Here is a 23,926-nt window from a genome sequence, read left to right on the forward strand (position 1 = left end):
TCTCAGTCAAAATCAACGTAACCTAACCAGGGTAACCTGAGTTAACCTCAGGCTTCATTTTAAAGAGTATTCCTTCCTAAATTTGATGTAATAAGGGAAAACCCAACAATATTTTCTTCCTAATTTCAAAACATAGTTTTTTCTTAAATTAACGTAAAAAAGGAAACTGAACAGAACTTTCTTTTAAATTCATCTTGTGATAAACCAGACCAATATAACTCAATTTATTTGTGTCCAACATAGTATGAATTAATGTAACCTAACCAGGGCAACTCGAGTTAACCTAGGCTTCATTTTAAAGGGCATTTCTTCTTAAATTTGACGTAATAAAGGAAAACCCAACAATATCTACATCCTAGTTGATTTATTTATGGACTAAGCCAATCTAACTCAAATTATCCTAATCCAACCTAACTAAAGCTAACCTAATCTCATCTAACTTAATTTCGAAATATATTTTTTTCTTAAATTAATGTAAAAAATGGAAACTGAACAGAACTCTCTTTTAAATTGATCTTGTGATAAACCAGACCATCATAATTCAACTTATTTGAGTCCAACACAGTCAAAATCAACGTAACCTAAGCAGGGTAACCTGAGTTAACCTCAGGCTTCATTTTAAAGGGTATTGCTTCCTAAATTTGACGTAATAAAAGAAAACCCAACAATATCTTCTTCCTAATTGATTTATTTATGGACTAACCCAATTTAACTCAAATTATCCTAATCCAACCTAACTAAAGCTAACCTAATCTCATCTAACTTAATTTCAAAACATAGTTTTTCTTAAATTAATGTAAAAAAAGAAACTGAACAGAACTCTCTTTTAAATTGATCTTGTGATAAACCAGACCATCATAATTCAACTTATTTGAGTCCAACACAGTCAAAATCAACGTAACCTAACCAGGGTGAGCTGAGTTAACCTCAGGCTTCATTTTAAAGGGTATTGCTTCCTAAATTTGACATAATAAAGGAAAACCCAACAATATCTTCTTCCTAATTGATTTATTTATGGACTAAGCCAATCTAACTCAAATTATCCTAATCCAACCTAACTAAAGCTAACCTAATCTCATCTAACTTAATTTCAAAACATAGTTTTTCTTAAATTAATGAAAAAAAAAGAAACTGAACAGAACTCTCTTTTAAATTGATCTTGTGATAAACCAGACCATCATAATTCAACTTATTTGAGTCCAACACAGTCAAAATCAACGTAACCTAACCAGGGTAAGCTGAGTTAACCTCAGGCTTCATTTTAAAGGGTATTTCTTCCTAAATTTGACATAATAAAGGAAAACCCAACAATATCTTCTTCCTAATTGATTTATTTATGGACTAAGCCAATCTAACTCAAATTATCCTAATCCAACCTAACTAAAGCTAACCTAATCTCATCTAACTTAATTTCAAAACATAGTTTTTCTTAAATTAATGAAAAAAAAAAAGAAACTGAACAGAACTCTCTTTTAAATTGATCTTGTGATAAACCAGACCATCATAATTCAACTTATTTGAGTCCAACACAGTCAAAATCAACGTAACCTAACCAGAGTAACCTGAGTTAACCTCAGGCTTCATTTTAAAGGGTATTTCTTCCTAAATTTGACGTAATAAAGGAAAACCCAACAATATCTTCTTCCTAATTGATTTATTTATGGACTAAGCCAATCTAACTCAAATTATCCTAATCCAACCTAATTAAGGATAACCTAATCTCATCTAACTTAATTTCAAAAAACATTTTTTTTAAATTATCGTAAAAAGAGGAAAATCAACAGATTCCTATATCTAAATTATTTTTTGACAGTCCAACTCAACTTAAGTGGACAGTCCAACCTGACTTAACTTAAGCTTCGTTTCTAAGTTTTTCTTGTTCTTAATAGATTTACTGACGTTATTTCTTTTTTTTTTTGCAGACAAGCGCAGAGCATCAGGGTCTGACTCACTGGTGTGAGGTTGGCGCGTACCAGGTGTACGGTACGCTCAACGCGAAAAACCAATTCCGGGCTCCGACCGAGTGGGGCCTCTGCCTGAGACCGTGCGGCGTCGACACGAGCGACTCGACGTCGCCAGACGCCGACCGGGAGCCGTCGCGCTCCTCGTCTGCGCACGAGCTGCGCTGCTTCGCCTGCGACTCGGAGCGGGTACGCTCCTGTTGGCTGACCGCCATGCGGCTCGCAAAGGTTAGTACCAACTCTTTTTTCCTTCCTTGCTATAGGTTACTTTAGGTTTTAGTTGTGCCATATGGCATTGATCTTCTACTTTCAAAATAACTTGGTTAAGAAATATGATGATTTTATATTAAAAATTAATTAATTAATTAAATTATTTTATTTATTACAAAAAAAATTGGAAAGTGTCGTAAAAAATATTAAGAATGAAGATCATTTTTCAGTGGTAATGATATAATGAAGCAAAGTAAAAAAAAATAATACATCAAAAGATTGTTTTAAGATAATAAATCTTGATCTCAAGAAAGGATATTAAAAAAATAATAATGATGCTTTAAAAATAAACACAAAAAATGAATGATGATTGATTAATTTACGTTATTACAAATAAAAAAACCTCCAAATTGAAAAATTTATATTATAAAATGAACCACCTGTTGGTTTAATGTAAATTTAGGTAAGCTAAACAGCTAAATCGATGATAAAACTATATAAACAGTAAAATAAATAGAACCAGATGGTGAGGCAATAATAGAAAAAATAAATAAACTCATAAAAGTTATAAAGAAGATGGAATTACTTTATTATAGCCACAAGTTGCCACAAGATTTTCTATTTTGTCAATGTTTTACATTAATTATATATCGAAGAATTGTTTCAGTTGGTCCAAAACAAAATTTATTAAATTACTAAAATCACCTTCAATTAAAAATTCAAGGTATTTACCGAATCTATTTATTTACGGAAATGCAGATATTTTTGGAACGGTGGTTTTATTAATGCTAATATATTTATTTATAACTTGTTTACATTGGAATTAGAATAGAAATTGTGAACAAATCAGTATTTATTAAAAAGATTAACATTGACGAAAATGCAGTCACCAAAAATTAATTTAAAATAACAACAAAAACAATTTTAACAAGCAAATTTATAATATTCTGTTTACATTTTATGTATTATATTATTTTAAACATATAAATGTGTATAATTAATATTAAAATTTTAAGGGATTTATAACATATTTGTATGAAATATTTTTTTATAATTGTATGCTGAATGTTTTATTGATTAATTTTATAAAGTTATTGCGTTTCATAACCTAATAAATAAGTAAGCTTAAAAAAACTTAATCAAAATAAGAACCAATGGAATCAATACATTTTTAACCCTTTAAATTTCATCTTCAAATTTCTTAAGAGTATGTATAAATTTATATTTTGAGTTCTTTTTCAAATTTCTTAAAAACATTTCAAAATCTGTCATTTCCTCCTACAACTAACTTTAAAAGAACTTTTCAACTGAAAATCTCTCATTTTTCCTTTCAATTAAGTTTGATTTCATGTTTGGAAAAAAAAAATGCCATCTTTAAATTTCTTAAAAATATCTATAAAGCTATATTTTAAGTTTGGAAGAAGTTTTCATCTTAGAATTTCTTAAGAACAATTAAAAACAAGCCATTTTTTCTTACAGTTAGATTGATTACATTTTTGGAAGAAGATTTGTCTTGAAGTTTCTTAGAAACATCTGAAATATCTAACTTTTCATCTTAAAATAACGTTCAATTTGAAGATCAGAACTTTTCGTCCTCAAATTTCAAAATCTGACATTTCCTCCTACAATTAACTTTAAAAGAACTTTTCATCTTCAAAAGAATAACTGAGAATCTCTCATTTTTCCTTACAATTAAGTTTGATTTCATGTTTGTAAAAAAATGCCATCTTTAAATTTCTTAAAAATATCTATAAATCTATATTTTAAGTTTGGAAGAAGTTTTCATCTTAGAATTTCTTAAGAACAATTAAAAACCAGCCATTTTTCTTACAGTTAGATTGATTACATTTTTGGAAGAAGATTTGTCTTGAAATTTCTTAGAAACATCTGAAATATCTAACTTTTCATCTTAAAATAACATTCAATTTGAAGATCAGAACTTTTCGTCCTCAAATTTCTTAAAAACATTTCAAAATCTGACATTTCCTCCTACAATTAACTTTAAAAGAACTTTTCATCTTCAAATTTCTTAAGAATAACTGAGAATCTCTCATTTTTCCTTACAATTAAGTTTGATTTCATGTTTGGAAAAAAATGCCATCTTTAAATTTCTTAAAAATATCTATAAATCTATATTTTAAGTTTGGAAGAAGTTTTCATCTTAGAATTTCTTAAGAACAACTAAAAACCAGTCATTTTTTCTTACAGTTAGATTGATTACATTTTTGGAAGAAGATTTGTCTTGAAATTTCTTAGAAACATCTGAAATATCTAACTTTTCATCTTAAAATAACATTCAATTTGAAGATCAGAACTTTTCGTCCTCAAATTTCTTAAAAACATTTCAAAATCTGACATTTCCTCCTACAATTAACTTTAAAAGAACTTTTCATCTTCAAATTTCTTAAGAATAACTGAGAATCTCTCATTTTTCCTTACAATTAAGTTTGATTTCATGTTTGGAAAAAAATGCCATCTTTAAATTTCTTAAAAATATCTATAAATCTATATTTTAAGTTTGGAAGAAGTTTTCATCTTAGAATTTCTTAAGAACAACTAAAAACCAGTCATTTTTTCTTACAGTTAGATTGATTACATTTTTGGAAGAAGATTTGTTTTGAAATTTCTTAGAAACATCTGAAATATCTAACTTTTCATCTTAAAATAACATTCAATTTGAAGATCAGAACTTTTCGTCCTCAAATTTCTTAAAAACATTTCAAAATCTGACATTTCCTCCTACAATCAACTTTAAAAGAACTTTTCATCTTCAAATTTTTTAAGAATAACTGAGAATCTCTCATTTTTCCTTACAATTAAGTTTGATTTCATGTTTGGAAAAAAAATGCCATCTTTAAATTTCTTAAAAATATCTATAAATCTATATTTTAAGTTTGGAAGAAGTTTTCATCTTAGAATTTCTTAAGAACAATTAAAAACAAGCCATTTTTTCTTACAGTTAGATTGATTACATTTTTGGAAGAAGATTTGTCTTGAAATTTCTTAGAAACATCTGAAATATCTAACTTTTCATCTTAAAATAACGTTCAATTTGAAGATCAGAACTTTTCGTCCTCAAATTTCAAAATCTGACATTTCCTCCTACAATTAACTTTAAAAGAACTTTTCATCTTCAAATTTCTTAAGGATAACTGAGAATCTCTCATTTTTCCTTACAATTAAGTTTGATTTCATGTTTGTAAAAAAATGCCATCTTTAAATTTCTTAAAAATATCTATAAATCTATATTTTAAGTTTGGAAGAAGTTTTCATCTTAGAATTTCTTAAGAACAATTAAAAACAAGCCATTTTTTCTTACAGTTAGATTGATTACATTTTTGGAAGAAGATTTGTCTTGAAGTTTCTTAGAAACATCTGAAATATCTAACTTTTCATCTTAAAATAACGTTCAATTTGAAGATTAGAACTTTTCGTCCTCAAATTTCTTAAAAACATTTCAAAATCTCACATTTCCTCCTACAATTAACTTTAAAAGAACTTTTCCTTACAATTAAGTTTGATTTCATGTTTAGAAAAGAAATGCCATCTTTAAATTTCTTAAGAATATCTATAAATCTATATTTTGAGTTTGGAAGAAGTTTTCGTCTTCAAATTTCTTAAAAGCATTTCAAAATCTATCATTTCCTCCTACAAATAACTTTAAAAGAACTTTTCATCTTCAAATTTTTTAAGAATAACTAAAAATCTCTCATTTTTCCTTACTATTAAGTTTGATTTCATGTTTGGAAAAAAAATGCCATCTTCAAATTTCTTAAGAATATCTATAAATCTATATTTTGAGTTTTGAAGAAGTTTTCATCTTCGAATTTCTTAAGAACAATTAAAAACCAGCCATTTTTTCTTACAGTTAGATTGATTACATTTTTGGAAGAATTGTCTTGAAATTTCTTAGAAACATCTGAAATATCTAACTTTTCATCTTAAAATAACGATCAATTTGAAGTTTAGAAGAACTTTTCGTCTTCAAATTTCTTAAAAACATTTCAAAATCTGATACTGCCTCATACAATTAACTTTTAAAGCACTTTTCATCTTCAATATTTTTAAGAATAACTGAAAATCTGTCATTTTCTTTTACCATTAAGATTGATTTCATATTTGAAAAAAAATGTGCTCACTTCAAGACATTAAAAATTTGACCGAATATTTAACAATAACTGAACTTTCTTGACAGTCTAATGTAAGAAGAGTAATAATGGAGTTAAATATATATGTTTCAAAGAAAAACGGATTACAGTGTAACTAAAATATGGCGTGTAATTATAAAATTAACACGATTATTGAACATAATTGTTAAAGAAATTCATTAATCACTTTTGTCGGCAACAAACTATTAAAACAATTTATTTTGAGTTAATTTACACAGTCGTAAAAGTCTATTTTTACGTTGCTGTAATTTGTTGTAATGTTGTTTTAAACTGCAATTTGTGTTTACTGTTTTTTTGTTCAAGCATTTTATCATTGCTGATATTAATGCAAAAAATAGACACGACAGTTAATTTATGTGTACTGTCACAAATTCGGACGTAATAAATATTTTATTTACCATATTTTATTGCCATTCATCAAAAATCTAGGTTTATCGTCAACCAAAGTAAGAAAATGCACAAATGGCTTTCAATGAAAGATTTTAAAAACCGTGCCAATTCCCATTCGCCTCAACAATTTTATGACCCCATAAACGTTTCCATAAAATGAAAAATGCCCACGAAATGATTGCAGGAAGAACTGCAGGAAAATGGGCGAGTCCGCGACACGAAAATCTCGACCGGTAATTAGTCCATTTAGTTTCTAAACCTGCGAGACCTTTTTAGCAGTCGAACGGACAAAAACTCGTTCGGCACCCAACCAGTTATTCTAATTATGAAACGTGCACCGAGAAACAGCATCGCGAAGCGTGCAATACTTTTTGGTGAGTCGTGTGACAAATGCCGGCGATAAAATTACAACGCATTAGTCATGTGCCAGAATTGCGAAAGAAGACTTCATGCCCTAAACAAGGTCGACCTCGCCGTAATGGATTCAATCGTCAAATGCACAGTGACTCGAATTAATTTCCATAATTGACCGGCCCCAATTAGCGTCGACTGATTCGCCGCATTACTAATTGGACCGGCCAGTTCAGCCCTCCTGCTTTCGCCTGCGAATTCTTTTCGCCACCCCGCCGGAGGTCGGTGAGATGCCCCCGCAACTTTTCGACTTCGCACGACGGTGCGGCGACGCTATCGGGCACTTTCCAGAAGTTTTAAAATGCCATTTGATGAACAGGCTATTTTCAGAGGTTATACGATGTTCCAGTCATGCTCAAGCCAAAACGGTTTAATTGCCTGTCAAAAAATCGCAAATTAATGACTGCGCGTTTTAAAATTTACAACCTTACACAACCTCGAGATTTTTATGCTCGCCAACGATTTATCGTCCATCAAAAACCGCCGGACGGACGGTCGACTTCTGTTCTTTCGTTTGTTGGGGAAGAAACTTTTCGGGTTTGTTACAATGTGTGGTTTTTATGGGGCCTTTCGGTTCTAGCATGCACACGACTAATAGAAATATCATAACTTTCCAAGCAAAAACAACGAAAATATTCCTGTGTAGCAATATAACAATCTTTTAATGGTGAAACTTTACTTAAAGGAACTGTGGAGGACGGAGCTTAAGAAACAGGATTTGCCATGCTTTTAATAAACTGGTAAAGATAATGCTGCTGAAGCTTTAAGGAGATCACGTTAAGAAATGAAATTATTTTAAAGGCAAATCTAGACTTTGAAGAAGAAATTTCATCGAAAAAAGTTGTTAATAACAATTTTTTTATAATAATCTTTAGATGTCACTTTGTATAACTTTAAGAGAAGGAATTTAAGGTATAGGATTAATCTGATTTTTAATAAGCTTTGAAAAGTAAAAATGTCTTTTAACGAGGCTCTAAAAATTATTTTTAAACATTTAGATTTGGAAAAAGAGTTCTTAAAAATTAAAAATAAAATAAAGTTGGTTAATTAATTAAAATCACGGTTTCACCTATTTTCAACAATAAATAATCGAGAAATTGAGCTATCGACAATTTTTTTTTAAATATTCTTCGTACATTAAAGAGTTTGATTGAGTAAAAAAATATTTATTAATGAAAAATTGTTTTTAAATTTGAAAAAATGCCCATTTTGTGGTTTTTGTTTGAAGTTTGTATAAAAAAAAATATTTTATACTATATGTCTATTTTTTTTTTTTTTTTTTCAAAAAGTTCATCAAAAATAGTATATTTTCAAAAAAAAAAAAAAAAGAAAGCAAACCTAAACTAGCTTTTTTTCTGAAAGTTAATCAAGAATAGAAAATTCCAATACTGTAATTTTTCATTTTATTATGAATTTTTGAAAATTTTATGATTTTTATAAAATTTTTTGAAAATTTGACAACAAAAGTTTTACGTTTTATTGTACATCAAAAAAATATAAATTAATTTTAAATTTGAACAATAATGATTTTTGATGTTTTTATTTGAAATTTTTATGTCTCTTTTTCTCAGAAATTTCATAAAAAGTAGAATATTTTCAAAAAAACAAAAAAAAAAAGAAAATAGAAAACCTAACCTAACCTAGTTTTTTCACACACAAGTTCATCAAAAACAGAATATGTTCAAGAAAAAAAAAAAAATGTCAGAAACGTAATTTTTTAATTTTTTATAAATTTTTTGAGAATTTTGTGATTTTTATAAAATTTAATAATAAAGTTGTATTTTTTTCGTAATTTCTCTGTTTTTTTTTAATACTTTGTTTTTAAAATACTCTATTTTCCTGATATTAATTTTCAAGTTATTTTTTCTAATTATACCAAATATTTTTTAAATTTTGTCATCTTATTTATTTAAAAAAGTGTTAAATGTCTGTTTTTATACAAATACTTGAAAATCTTTATATTGTTAAAATATTTACAAATTTGGAAAAATGTTCAAGAAACAACCTCAAAAAATCAGTATTTTTTAAGAGAAACTTTTTTCTCTAAGATTTAATTTCATAAAAAATTGAAAACTTATGTTTGAATTTTTGTTTGAAAAGATTATATTATATTTTTGATGAATTGTCTGAAAATGAAATAGGTTAGGTTAGGTTAGGCTCAGTTAGGTTAGGTTAGATTTCTATTTCTATTTTGTTAATATGCTATTTTTGATGAACATTTTGAAAAAATAGGCATATAATAAAAAAAGTTCTTTATCATATATGAAAAAAATTGATTTTTTGATTTTTTATGATATAAAAATTGTCAAATTTTCAATAATTCATTACATTCTTTTTTTTTTGAAAATGTGCTATTTTTAACGAACTTTTTGAAAAATAAATAGACATTATATAAAAAGAGTTCATAAAAATCGGCATTCAAATTTAAAATTATCTTTTCTCTAAGAAATCTTATTTTTCTTTTAAAACATATTCTTTAAGGCTTTAAGTATAGAATATTTTGAAGAAAAAAAATTGAAAAAATGTTTGATGATTTTTTGTAGCCAGAAATAGATAGAGCCACAATAACGTAAAGTTGAAATATGTAACACAATATTGTCAATTTTAATCACTTACAGGATTATTACTATTACATTTAATAAGCTTTGAAAGATGATAATTAAGAAATTATTACTATAAATTATATTTAGATGATGAAACCTCGAAAAACAGAACATTGGAAAATGATTTGATTTAAAAAACAGGGTTAGTCATGTTAAATAAATTCAAATTTAAAAGAATTATCAAAGATTTAATATATACAGTCGTGGAAAAAATAATGGAATTTTATCCCCTGTGATTTTTCATACCTATTCCATTTTTTGTTGTTTGTTGTTTTTTGAGTTGGAAAAAAGTATCGTATATTATTTTATTTGCGGTCAATTGTGCTTAAATTATTAACATTTGCGGTCAGTTTCAACTTGGTAATGCTTAAATACGTTTTCACTTCATTTAGGAGGTGTGTCAATGTTGACACATTGCAGAGACTGGTAGATTCTATGCCTAAAAGATGCACAATATTTGAATTATTGTTAATTTTTTATGAACATTAATAAAATAGTCCATACTTTTTTCTGGACCAAATTGATTTTTATTTAAAAAAAAAGGATGATGATAATTGTGATTAATGGACCGATCTTGCAATAAATTAGGTTTATCCATATTTACAACAGATTAAGGAAACCATTAAGTAACATTTGTAACAAGTAAATAAATATTCCATATTTTTTCCACCACTGTACATTTAAATAATTCTATGAGGAAAATAAATTTTTAATAAAAGATAATTAATAGATTTACGAATTATCTCGATAAAATGAAATTGAGAAAGATAATATATGTAACAAATGTAAGACGTGAAGAATCCAGATGAAACAAGATACGATCTCCAATATGTGATTTTATGACGAACCAACAAGACAAAAGGCAGATGTTACAGTTCCTTAATCAAAACGCCCAAGTCGCCAGCGCGTAAGACTTTAAAACCGGATCCATATCCGAAATTGATTCCGTCATCGAAATTCGAAATTATGGCCGGAACCATAATACGAAATTCAATCATGGTTTTAGTGTGGATATATTTTACGCTCAATTAACTTTAAAAACGGCCCAGAAAACACTACTTTATCTCAACTACCAACATAAAGAATCGATAGTGGCCGCCCGGGGGGGAAAACTGAATTCTTAATGTTATGCAATAACTTTGCGGGGAACTGTTCCGATCGCTAAAATAATAATAAAACCTTCATTTGGCTGCCGGATCGTACAATGAAACAATTTGGGTTTTTATCGGTTAGCGAAACGGGTGAATTAGGGCTTTTTGTGGTTTATTGGGGTGTTTTAATAAAATGATTAGGGGAAATGGAAACTTTCATGTTTATGGTTGAAATATGGAACACTTTTATTACGGTTATCTCAGTGAAATTGTATTTTTTTATCTTAGTAAATTAGGTACATCAGAGGAATACATATTTATTAGGTTGGGGAAAAATAAATTCATTATTTTTACGTTTCATAATGTCAGGCAGGACACTTTTGAAAAGTGTCTAAATTAGAAGAATGTTGAGCTAATTTTTGAAGGTTTTTACTGGTTCCAGATTTCTTATGTTTCGCCCTAGAATGTCCCAAAGATGTTCTATCGGATTCGTATCGGGACTATTCGCTGACCACTTCATAACTCCCAATGGTCTCCTTTGACTGATACCAATTTCTTTGCACCAATTCCACATTCTGTGATTAACCGATTGACTTGTTTGGAGCAAGTTTGCCACGTACCTCTGCGATCGACCTTCTTGCAGAAGTCCAAAGGCTCTAACAACTTCATCTTGATTGAGATGTCTTCTTTGCACAATAGGTCTTCCAGGAACATCGTGGTTCATGACGCAGTACGGTGAAGATGACCGATAAACAGTGTTAGTCTCCAATTAAAAGGATTTATTCTGATGCATTTTATGATAAATTACAATTAATAATTTCTTGGAACACTGTACATTAGGTACATCAAAGAAAGAAATAAAAAAATATTTTCTCAATTAGTGGACAGATGATAGAGCCTATAAATAATTATAATTAACCGACGTATAAAAACAACAATGATTTAATAGCAATCGATTCAAGTCCTAATAGATTTACAGTGGCATTTGAAAATAAACGTCGCCTCCCAAAGACTTTCGAATAAATAATTACGGCATTGATTTACGTTTATGATTCAATTAATTCAATAAAAAACTGGATCCCCATTGAAAGATATTAAAATTAAGCGATAAAATATTGAATCCTTCACATTCCAACGTTCGATAGGTACACTTTCCGCTTCGTAGAATTGAATTTCAACGTATACGGTTTCCTTAAAAAATACACACTCTTATTTATTAAATAACATCGAGACGTGCCGTCGTAGGGAAAAATATTAAATTTCAGGCAATAAGCGCATTGTAAATCGGCCTTTCCAAATTCAATATGGATCCCTATCAAATTTCAATTCGATGCTTTCATTGGGATCACTAAATACGTGCGTATTATTTTGTCCGGATTCCGGGGGCTCCCCGATTCACGGCTACCATAAATTAAATGTTCACGCTTCGTTTTTTTTATTATTTCTTTAAACTACTCATTCACACTTTAAATTACTTGCCAAAGTAGTTGGGAGGATAAATACGAAGTGAGTTCGTTTTTATGTTCACCGTAAATTTTATTTTTGCCGACCCAGTTTCAGTTTACAACTTACGATAATAATAAATTATTGAATGATATCGGCGATTACTTTTATTGCGACAAACGAAGTGGAACTGTAAATATCGTTCAGCCTATTTTTAACTGCTTTTATTTCATTGCGCTGGTCTAATTAAAATATTAATTAATTCTTGTTTTTGTTTCGGCGTTTCATAATTATAACAAAATTTAATATTATTTTGTGTTATGCACTTTATTGAGATATAAAAATTAACTCAACTGATATAATAATAAAGTAGTGGTAAATAATAATATTTATTTAAAACTTTATAGAATAATAAAATATGTCACCGTGAAAGAGAAAAATAAAATAAATAAATAATGAAAATTAAATAAAAATTTACTTCTATTCTTTAATTTATATATACTTTTTGTAATTTACTAGAATTAGAATATTTATATTATGTTTATCTATTAACCTTTTCTTTAATATATTTTTTCTATATAATTTCAAATAATTAGAATTTTTCTATTATTTTTATAGTTATTAACTTGAAAATTCTCAAAATAAAATAAAAAACAAATAAAAGGTAAATCAATAATTAATATTTGTTTTTAATATTTGTGGGAAGAATAAAATTTGGTCGTCACACAAAAGTAGATACATAGAACAATAAAATAAAGAAAATTAAATATAAAATTTAGTCCTTTTCTTTAATATATTTTTATGATATGTAATTCAGAAGAATTATAATGTTTCTATTATTTTTATATTTATATACTTGAAAATTTTTAAAATAAAATAAAAATACAAATAAAAGTTAAATCAATAATTAATATTTGTTTTTAAAATTTGTGGGAAGGATAAAATTTGGTCGTCACACAAAAATAGATAAATAGAATAATAAAATAAAGAAAATTAAATATAAAATTTAGTCCTTTTCTTTAATATATTCTTTTGATATGTAATTCAAAAGAATTATAATGTTTCTATTATTTTTATATTTATTTACTTGAAAATTTTCAAAATAAAATAAAAAACAAATAAAAGGTAAATCAACAATTAATTAAATTTGTTTTTAAAATTTGTGGGAAGAATAAAATTTGATCGTCACACAAAAATATATAAATAGAATAATAAAAAAAAAGAAAATTAAATATAAATTTTAGTTCTTTTCTTTATTATATTTTTTTTTGATATGTAATTTTAAAGAATAATAATGTTTCTATTGTTTTTATATTTATTAAATTGAAAATTTTCAAATTAAAATAAAAATACAAATAAAAGGTAAATCAATAATTAATATTTTTTTTTTAAATTTGTGGGAAGAATAAAATTTGGTCGTCACACAAAAATAGATAAATAGAATAATAAAAAAAAGCAAATTAAATATAAAATTTAGTTCTTTTCTTTAATATATTTTTTTTGATATGTAATTCAAAAGTATTATAATGTTTCGATTGTTTTTATATTTATTAAATTGAAAATTTTCAAAATAAAATAAAAATACAAATAAAAGGTAAATCAATAATTAATATTTTTTTTTAATTTGTGGGAAGAATAAAATTTGATTCTCACACAAAATATATAAATAGAACAATAAAATAAAAAAAAATTAAATATAAAATTTAGTCCTTTTCTTTAATATATTCTTTTGTTATATAATTCAAAAGAATTATAATGTTTCTATTATTTTTATATTTATTTACTTGAAAATTTTCAAAATAAAATAAAAATACAAATAAAAGGTAAATCAATAATTAATATTTTTTTTTTTTAAATTTGTGGGAAGAATAAAATTTGATCGTCACACAAAAATAGATAAATAGAATAATAAAAAAAAGAAAATTAAATATAAAATTTAGTTCTTTTCTTTAATATATTTTTTTTGATATGTAATTCAAAAGAATTATAATGTTTCTATTGTTTTTATAATTATTAAATTGAAAATTTTCAAAATAAAATAAAAATACAAATAAAAGGTAAATCAATAATTAATATTTGTTTTTAAAATTTGTGGGAAGAATAAAATTTGGTCGTCACACAAAAATAGATAAATAGAATAATAAAATAAAGAAAATTAAATATAAAATTTAGTCTTTTTCTTTAATATATTTTTTTGATATGTAATTCAAAAGAATTATAATGTTTCTATTGTTTTTATATTTATTAAATTGAAAATTTTCAAAATAAAATAAAAATACAAATACAAATAAAAGGTAAATCAAAAATTAATTTTTTTTTTAATTTGTGTGAAGAATAAAATTTGATTGTCACACAAGAATATATGAATAGAACAATAAAATAAAAAAAAAATTAATATAAAATTTAGTCCTTTTCTTTAATATATTCTTTTGATATGTAATTCAAAAGAATTATAATGTTTCTTTTATTTTTATATTTATTTACTTGAAAATTTTCAAAATAAAATAAAAAACAAATAAAAAGTAAATCAACAATTAATATTTGTTTTTAAAATTTGTGGGAAGAATAAAATTTGATTGTCACACAAAAATATATAAATAGAATAATAAAAAAAGAAAATTAAATATAAAATTTAGTTCTTTTCTTTAATAAATTTTTTTTGATATGTAATTCAAAAGAATTATAATGTTTCGATTGTTTTTATATTTATTAAATTGAAAATTTTCATAAGAAAATAAAAAAACAAGTAAAAGGTAAATCAATAATTAATATTTGTTTTTAAAATTTTTGGGAAGGATAAAATTTGGTCGTCACACAAAAATAGATAAATAGAATAATAAAATAAAGAAAATTAAGTATAAAATTTAGTCCTTTTCTTTAATATATTTTTTGATATAATGTTTCTATTATTTTTATTTACTTGAAAGTTTTCAAAATAAAATAAAATTACAAATAAAAGGTTAATCAATAATTAATATTTGTTTTTAAAATTTGTGGGGAGAATAAAATTTTGATTGTCACACAAAACTAGAAAAATCATAAAAAAATGGAGTAAATTAAATATAAAATTTAGTCATTTCTTTAATATATATTTTTATATATAATTTAAAAAAATTTGTATATTTTTATTATTTTTATATTTATTTATTTTATAAGTCGATTGTTTTCATGACTATAGATTTATAAAAAAAACTTTTAATTCATTCAATAAATATTTCGCAGCATATATTATTAAAGTGGTAATTAAAACTACCATTATAACTATTTCAATAGTGTATCGAAGAATTGGAATAGTTGGAATTGGTTCTATTGACACAGTATTAATTTATAAAAGAATTTATTATTTCAACTGCCTGTCATATAAGTTTTATCAATTCACATAGAAGTGACAAAAGATAAATAATTAGTAGTTCAATAACTTGTCCATTTTACTGTATAGTGAATAACTATCGCATAATTCTATATATACCTTCGATACTGAAAATTTTGTGCAGTATGATAATAAAGTATGAGAAAAACACGTTGCGAAATATTGCGTTAGCGTTGACGTATCTATATAAATTTTGGTCCGGTAATCTGGGCGCCATATTTAATGGCAATTTGTGCCACGTGAAACGCACGGCCCCGCCACAAATCATGCATTATTGTCATCCGGTGAAACGCACACCGGACCGTAAATCTTGGCCACTTCATTTAGCGCGTCTGCACCCGTGCACGCCTTCACATTTTTCGTTCCGATGCTGTTCAAATGGTCAAAAAATTGCACCCGGCCTGTTAAAGAGAAAGCTAAAATTAGCGACGACTTAAATGAAAATTTTCCTTCAATAACGCACACACACATCACGGCTGAACGACCGGAGCAATTAACATCAAAGCCTTCGGTACCTTCAATGTAGATTAAAGAATTATGAACGGAGATCAAATCGACGATGGCCGTTTTCTTGGAGCAATTAGAAACTGGGAATCTGTTGTGCTTTACCACCACTTCGAGCTGATTTGTGTTGTGGCTGTAAAATTACTGGTTTTTCTGGAATTGCATCATTAACGTCAGTTTTGTCAGCACGATTTCACCTGGTTTAACATATTGCAATAACTGCAATTTGCCCACGTCTAGTTACAATTGGCCACACTGGAATTATTTCCATTATAAATCGATTTACAACTAACTAAAATTATGATAATTACAATTTTTTAAAAAATAAAAATACATGAACGCCAATTACTGTTGCTAAGTGCTGCTGAAGAGTTCTTTATTTTATTGTTCATGTGTAACTGTACATGCAATTTAAATAAAATATTCAAAACACTTTACGACGACTGTAAAGTACAGCTGCAACTAACTAAGTTGGAAAACTGTAATTATGAGTATGAAATTGAACCTTAATTATATTGTTCTTTTGTTTCGCCATGAAAATATTTCTCTGCTCGTGTCTAGTTTATTCAAGGAACCGAATAAAGTCGTAATAAAGTAATTAAATCTTATCGTTTTATAACTGGAGCTGAATTTAAGCCAGGCATAATGAGAACGACAAATAAAAGACAAAAGAATTCAGTAATTAATAATTTACATTTTCAAAGAAAAATACTCTAATATTTAGATCTTCAAAATACACTAAAAAACAAGTAAATAATTCAAGTTTAGGGCAGTTAAATTTGATCGTCATAAATTTTACCTTTTTTATGATTATAAATACATATTTATTTTATTGTAATTTTGTTTACCTTTCTATTTTTTTGTGACCATCGGATTTTATTGTTCAAACGTGTCGTAAAAAGGAACATTAATTCTTGATTTCTTATGTATCTTGAATTTTGTTGGAAAATTTCAAGATAATAAATTTAAAAATTATAAAAACATTCTTTTAAAAAAATATATTAAAAAAAAAGGAATAAATTTCATTCTGTTATTTTTTTTCTTTGTGTGGTTCATGGTAACTATCAAATTATTGGATAGTAATTATTAGTTGCCGAGTACTCCAATTATTTGAGAGAATATAACGATTTTTCTGATTATTACTGTATAAATATATGCAGGGAAATGTGAATTGACTGAACCAAAATCGTTTTATATAACTCTATAGTAGTGGTAACTATCAAATTATTGGATTGTTGCCAACTACTCCAATTATTTGATAGAATATAGTGATTTTTCTGATTACTACTATGTCAATATATGCAGGAAAATGTTAATTGAATGAATTAAAAGCTTTTTATATAAATCTATAGTCATAGTAACTATCGAATTATTGGATAGTTGCCAACTACTCCAATTATTTGATAGAATATAACGATTTTTCTAATTACTATTGTGTCAATATATGCAGGAAAATGTAAATTGAATGAATTAAAAGCTTTTTATATAAATCTATAGTCATGGTAACTATCAAATTATTGGATAGTAATTATTAGTTGCCGAGTACTCCAATTATTTGACAAAATATAACGATTTTTCTGATTACTACTGTATCAATATATGCAGGGAAATGTGAATTGACTGAACCAAAATCGTTTTATATAACTCTATAGTAAGAGTAACTATCAAATTATTGGATTGTTGCCAACTACTCCAATTATTTGATAGAATATAATGATTTTTCTGATTACTACTATGTCAATATATGCAGGAAAATGTTGATTGAATGAATTAAAAGCTTTTTATATAAATCTATAGTCATGGTAACTATCGAATTATTGGATAGTTGCCAAGTACTCAAATTATTTGACAGAATATAACGATTTTTCTGATTACTACTGTATCAATATATGCAGGGAAATGTGAATTAACTGAACCAAAATCTTTTTATATAACTCTATAGTCATGGTAACTATCAAATTACTTGATAGTTGCCAACTACTCCAATTATTTGATAGAATCTAATGATTTTTCTGATTACTACTATGTCAATATATGCAGGAAAATGTTGATTGAATGAATTAAAAGCTTTTTATATAAATCTATAGTCATGGTAACTATCGAATTATTGGATAGTTGCCAACTATTCCAATTATTTGATAGAATATAATGATTTTTCTAATAACTATTGTGTCAATATATGCAGGAAAATGTGAATTGAATGAATTAAAAGCATTTTATATAAATCTATAGTCATGGTAACTATCGAATTATTGGATAGTTGCCAAGTACTCAAATTATTTGACAGAATATAACGATTTTTCTGATTACTACTGTATCAATATATGCAGGGAAATGTGAATTGACTGAACCAAAATCTTTTTATATAACTCTATAGTCATGGTAACTATCAAATTACTTGATAGTTGCCAACTACTCCAATTATTTGATAGAATATAATGATTTTTCTGATTACTACTATGTCAATATATGCAGGAAAATGTTGATTGAATGAATTAAAAGCTTTTTATATAAATCTATAGTCATGGTAACTATCGAATTATTGGATAGTTGCCAACTATTCCAATTATTTGATAGAATATAATGATTTTTCTAATAACTATTGTGTCAATATATGCAGGAAAATGTGAATTGAATGAATTAAAAGCATTTTATATAAATCTATAGTCATGGTAACTATCGAATTATTGGATAGTTGCCAAGTACTCAAATTATTTGACAGAATATAACGATTTTTCTGATTACTACTGTATCAATATATGCAGGGAAATGTGAATTGACTGAACCAAAATCTTTTTATATAACTCTATAGTCATGGTAACTATCAAATTACTTGATAGTTGCCAACTACTCCAATTATTTGATAGAATATAATGATTTTTCTGATTACTACTATGTCAATATATGCAGGAAAATGTTGATTGAATGAATTAAAAGCTTTTTATATAAATCTATAGTCATGGTAACTATCGAATTATTGGATAGTTGCCAACTATTCCAATTATTTGATAGAATATAATGATTTTTCTAATAACTATTGTGTCAATATATGCAGGAAAATGTGAATTGAATGAATTAAAAGCATTTTATATAAATCTATAGTCATGGTAACTATCGAATTATTGGATAGTTGCCAAGTACTCAAATTATTTGACAGAATATAACGATTTTTCTGATTACTACTGTATCAATATATGCAGGGAAATGTGAATTGACTGAACCAAAATCTTTTTATATAACTCTATAGTCATGGTAACTATCAAATTACTTGATAGTTGCCAACTACTCCAATTATTTGATAGAATATAATGATTTTTCTGATTACTACTATGTCAATATATGCAGGAAAATGTTGATTGAATGAATTAAAAGCTTTTTATATAAATCTATAGTCATGGTAACTATCGAATTATTGGATAGTTGCCAACTATTCCAATTATTTGATAGAATATAATGATTTTTCTAATAACTATTGTGTCAATATATGCAGGAAAATGTGAATTGAATGAATTAAAAGCATTTTATATAAATCTATAGTCATGGTAACTATCGAATTATTGGATAGTTGCCAAGTACTCAAATTATTTGACAGAATATAACGATTTTTCTGATTACTACTGTATCAATATATGCAGGGAAATGTGAATTGACTGAACCAAAATCTTTTTATATAACTCTATAGTCATGGTAACTATCAAATTACTTGATAGTTGCCAACTATTCCAATTATTTGATAGAATATAATGATTTTTCTGATTACTACTATGTCAATATATGCAGGAAAATGTTAATTGAATGAATTAAAAGCTTTTTATATAAATCTATAGTCATGGTAACTATCGAATTATTGGATAGTTGCCGACTACTCCAATTATTTGATAGAATATAACGATTTTTCTAATTACTATTGTGTCAATATATGCAGGAAAATGTAAATTGAATGAATTAAAAGCTTTTTATATAAATCTATAGTCATGGTAACTATCAAATTATTGGATAGTAATTATTAGTTGCCGAGTACTCCAATTATTTGACAAAATATAACGATTTTTCTGATTACTACTGTATCAATATATGCAGGGAAATGTGAATTGACTGAACCAAAATCGTTTTATATAACTCTATAGTAAGAGTAACTATCAAATTATTGGATTGTTGCCAACTACTCCAATTATTTGATAGAATATAATGATTTTTCTGATTACTACTATGTCAATATATGCAGGAAAATGTTGATTGAATGAATTAAAAGCTTTTTATATAAATCTATAGTCATGGTAACTATCGAATTATTGGATAGTTGCCAACTATTCCAATTATTTGATAGAATATAATGATTTTTTTAATAACTATTGTGTCAATATATGCAGGAAAATGTGAATTGAATGAATTAAAAGCATTTTATATAAATCTATAGTCATGGTAACTATCGAATTATTGGATAGTTGCCAAGTACTCAAATTATTTGACAGAATATAACGATTTTTCTGATTACTACTGTATCAATATATGCAGGGAAATGTGAATTAACTGAACCAAAATCTTTTTATATAACTCTATAGTCATGGTAACTATCAAATTACTTGATAGTTGCCAACTACTCCAATTATTTGATAGAATCTAATGATTTTTCTGATTACTACTATGTCAATATATGCAGGAAAATGTTGATTGAATGAATTAAAAGCTTTTTATATAAATCTATAGTCATGGTAACTATCGAATTATTGGATAGTTGCCAACTATTCCAATTATTTGATAGAATATAATGATTTTTCTAATAACTATTGTGTCAATATATGCAGGAAAATGTGAATTGAATGAATTAAAAGCATTTTATATAAATCTATAGTCATGGTAACTATCGAATTATTGGATAGTTGCCAAGTACTCAAATTATTTGACAGAATATAACGATTTTTCTGATTACTACTGTATCAATATATGCAGGGAAATGTGAATTGACTGAACCAAAATCTTTTTATATAACTCTATAGTCATGGTAACTATCAAATTACTTGATAGTTGCCAACTACTCCAATTATTTGATAGAATATAATGATTTTTCTGATTACTACTATGTCAATATATGCAGGAAAATGTTAATTGAATGAATTAAAAGCTTTTTATATAAATCTATAGTCATGGTAACTATCGAATTATTGGATAGTTGCCAACTATTCCAATTATTTGATAGAATATAATGATTTTTCTAATAACTATTGTGTCAATATATGCAGGAAAATGTGAATTGAATGAATTAAAAGCATTTTATATAAATCTATAGTCATGGTAACTATCGAATTATTGGATAGTTGCCAAGTACTCAAATTATTTGACAGAATATAACGATTTTTCTGATTACTACTGTATCAATATATGCAGGGAAATGTGAATTGACTGAACCAAAATCTTTTTATATAACTCTATAGTCATGGTAACTATCAAATTACTTGATAGTTGCCAACTACTCCAATTATTTGATAGAATATAATGATTTTTCTGATTACTACTATGTCAATATATGCAGGAAAATGTTAATTGAATGAATTAAAAGCTTTTTATATAAATCTATAGTCATGGTAACTATCAAATTATTGGATAGTTGCCAACTACTCCAATTATTTGATAGAATATAACGATTTTTCTGATTACTACTATGTCAATATATGCAGGAAAATGTTAATTGAATGAATTAAAAGCTTTTTATATAAATCTATAGTCATGGTAACTATCGAATTATTGGATAGTTGCCGACTACTCCAATTATTTGATAGAATATAACGATTTTTCTGATTAATACTGTGTCAATATATGCAGGGAAATGTGAATTAACTGAATTAAATTTTTTTATATAACTCTATAGTCATGGTAACAATCGAATTATTCGATAGTTGCCAACTACTCCAATTATTTGATAGAATATAGTGATTTTTCTGATTACTACTGTATCAATATATGCAGGGAAATGTGAATTGACTGAACTAAAATCGTTTGATATAACTATAGTCATAGTAACTATCAAATTATTGGATAGTTGCCAACTACTCCAATTATTTGATAGAATATAACGATTTTTCTGATTACTACTATGTCAATATATGCAGGAAAATGTTAATTGAATGAATTAAAAGCTTTTTATATAAATCTATAGTCATGGTAACTATCGAATTATTGGATAGTTGCCAACTACTCCAATTATTTGATAGAATATAACCATTTTTCTAATTACTATTGTGTCAATATATGCAGGAAAATGTGACTTGAATGAATTAAAAGCTTTTTATATAAATCTGCAGTCATGGTAACTATCAAATTATTGGATAGTTGCCAACTACTCCAATTATTCGATAAAGTATAACGACTTTTCTGATTACTACTGTGTCAATATATGCAGGGAAACGTGAATTGAATGAATTAAAAGTTTTTTATATAAATCTATATTCATGGTAACTATCGAATTATTGGATAGTTGCCAACTACTCCAATTATTCGATAGACTATGACGACTTTTCTGATTACTACTGTGTCAATTTATGCAGTGAAATGTGAATTGAATGAATTAAAAGTTTTTTTTATAAATCTATAACCATAGTAATGATCGAATTATTGAATAGTTGCCAATTACTCCAATTATTCGATAGACTATGAGTTTTTTTATTTCTATTGTGTCAATATTGGATAGTTGCCACATTTTTAAAATTAAATACTGTAACAATGTATTAACAAAAGATGAACTGAAAGAATTAAAAGTTGCCAAATATACCAAATATTTGATAATATAAATGTAAAATTATGTGAGTTTCATAACTAAAAAAATAGTAAGAAATAAATATATTCAAATGAATCTATTCGATAGTTAATTGTATTCATGTAATAGTTCTTGTATAAATATAATGATTTAATATTTGCCAGTGTTTTGAAAAATGTTTTCTTTTGTTCCAGTATGGCAAACAACTGAAAGAGAACTACAAAGCCTTCAAGAACAAACAGGCGGAATCACTTAATCACAGAGAGTACAACAGCTTTACAGTACCACATGTAAGTAATCAAGTTTTCTTATTAACAACAACAAATTATTCCTCGTCACCACACTCAATTTACCTAACGTACCCGTTCGTTAGTTTTTCCTAATCGCCAGTTAACTGTAAACCAGCTGGTTCGGCCGTACAACCATTTTTTTCACATCGGGGTAACCGAGTTTAACATTTATTAACCAGACGTACGAATTAGTGCGGAGTAATTAATTGATCCTTATACAGGTTGATTGCTTCCGTCGTTTGATATCTCTAATGCAGTTCATTTGCATTTAGATGGCTGAGCGAAAAACGTTATCGGATCAATTCGTTACTTCTGGATGGGAAAACGTGAAAAAATCGATTTACATAAGATGTGTGTCGTGCAATCGGAACGGAATACTGTAATCGTGTAATAATAAATTTAATGTTTAAATTATTAAGAGGTCGGGCAAGTTTCCTTATGGTAATTGTTGTAAATTGTTCATTGATCCACTCGTAAATGAATTAATAATGGGTATGGGCACCAAATTGCATTTTACTAAATTGTTTCTTGTGATGGACATTATAAAACTATTCATTTAATTGAGTTTTAATGCATATTTTATAAATTTAATGTGTTTGTATTGAAGAAGTATTATTTTGCTAAAAAAATTAATAATTAACAAAAGTTGATGGCTATAAAAAATAAAAATTTGGGGGTATTTCCTCCTCTGCAACGAATGACAGCCTCACATCTCTTAAACGTCTCCCAAGAA

General features: G+C 26.5%; 1 protein-coding gene across 6 annotated transcripts in view; it reads left to right on the forward strand.

The window, feature by feature from the left end:
• The window catches only part of LOC109604923 (growth factor receptor-bound protein 14), a 429,146-nt gene that overhangs the window by 292,972 nt on the left and 112,248 nt on the right, over window positions 1–23,926 (forward strand). For all 6 annotated transcript variants that reach the window (XM_049966498.1, XM_049966497.1, XM_049966499.1 and 3 more), the window contains exons 7-8: window positions 1,923–2,189; window positions 23,098–23,193. In XM_049966498.1, the coding sequence (XP_049822455.1) occupies window positions 1,923–2,189; window positions 23,098–23,193 (363 nt within the window). The remainder of the gene's footprint in view (window positions 1–1,922; window positions 2,190–23,097; window positions 23,194–23,926) is intronic.

This window comes from Aethina tumida, chromosome 4 (genome assembly GCF_024364675.1).
Source record: "Aethina tumida isolate Nest 87 chromosome 4, icAetTumi1.1, whole genome shotgun sequence".
Lineage (NCBI taxonomy): Eukaryota > Metazoa > Arthropoda > Insecta > Coleoptera > Nitidulidae > Aethina > Aethina tumida.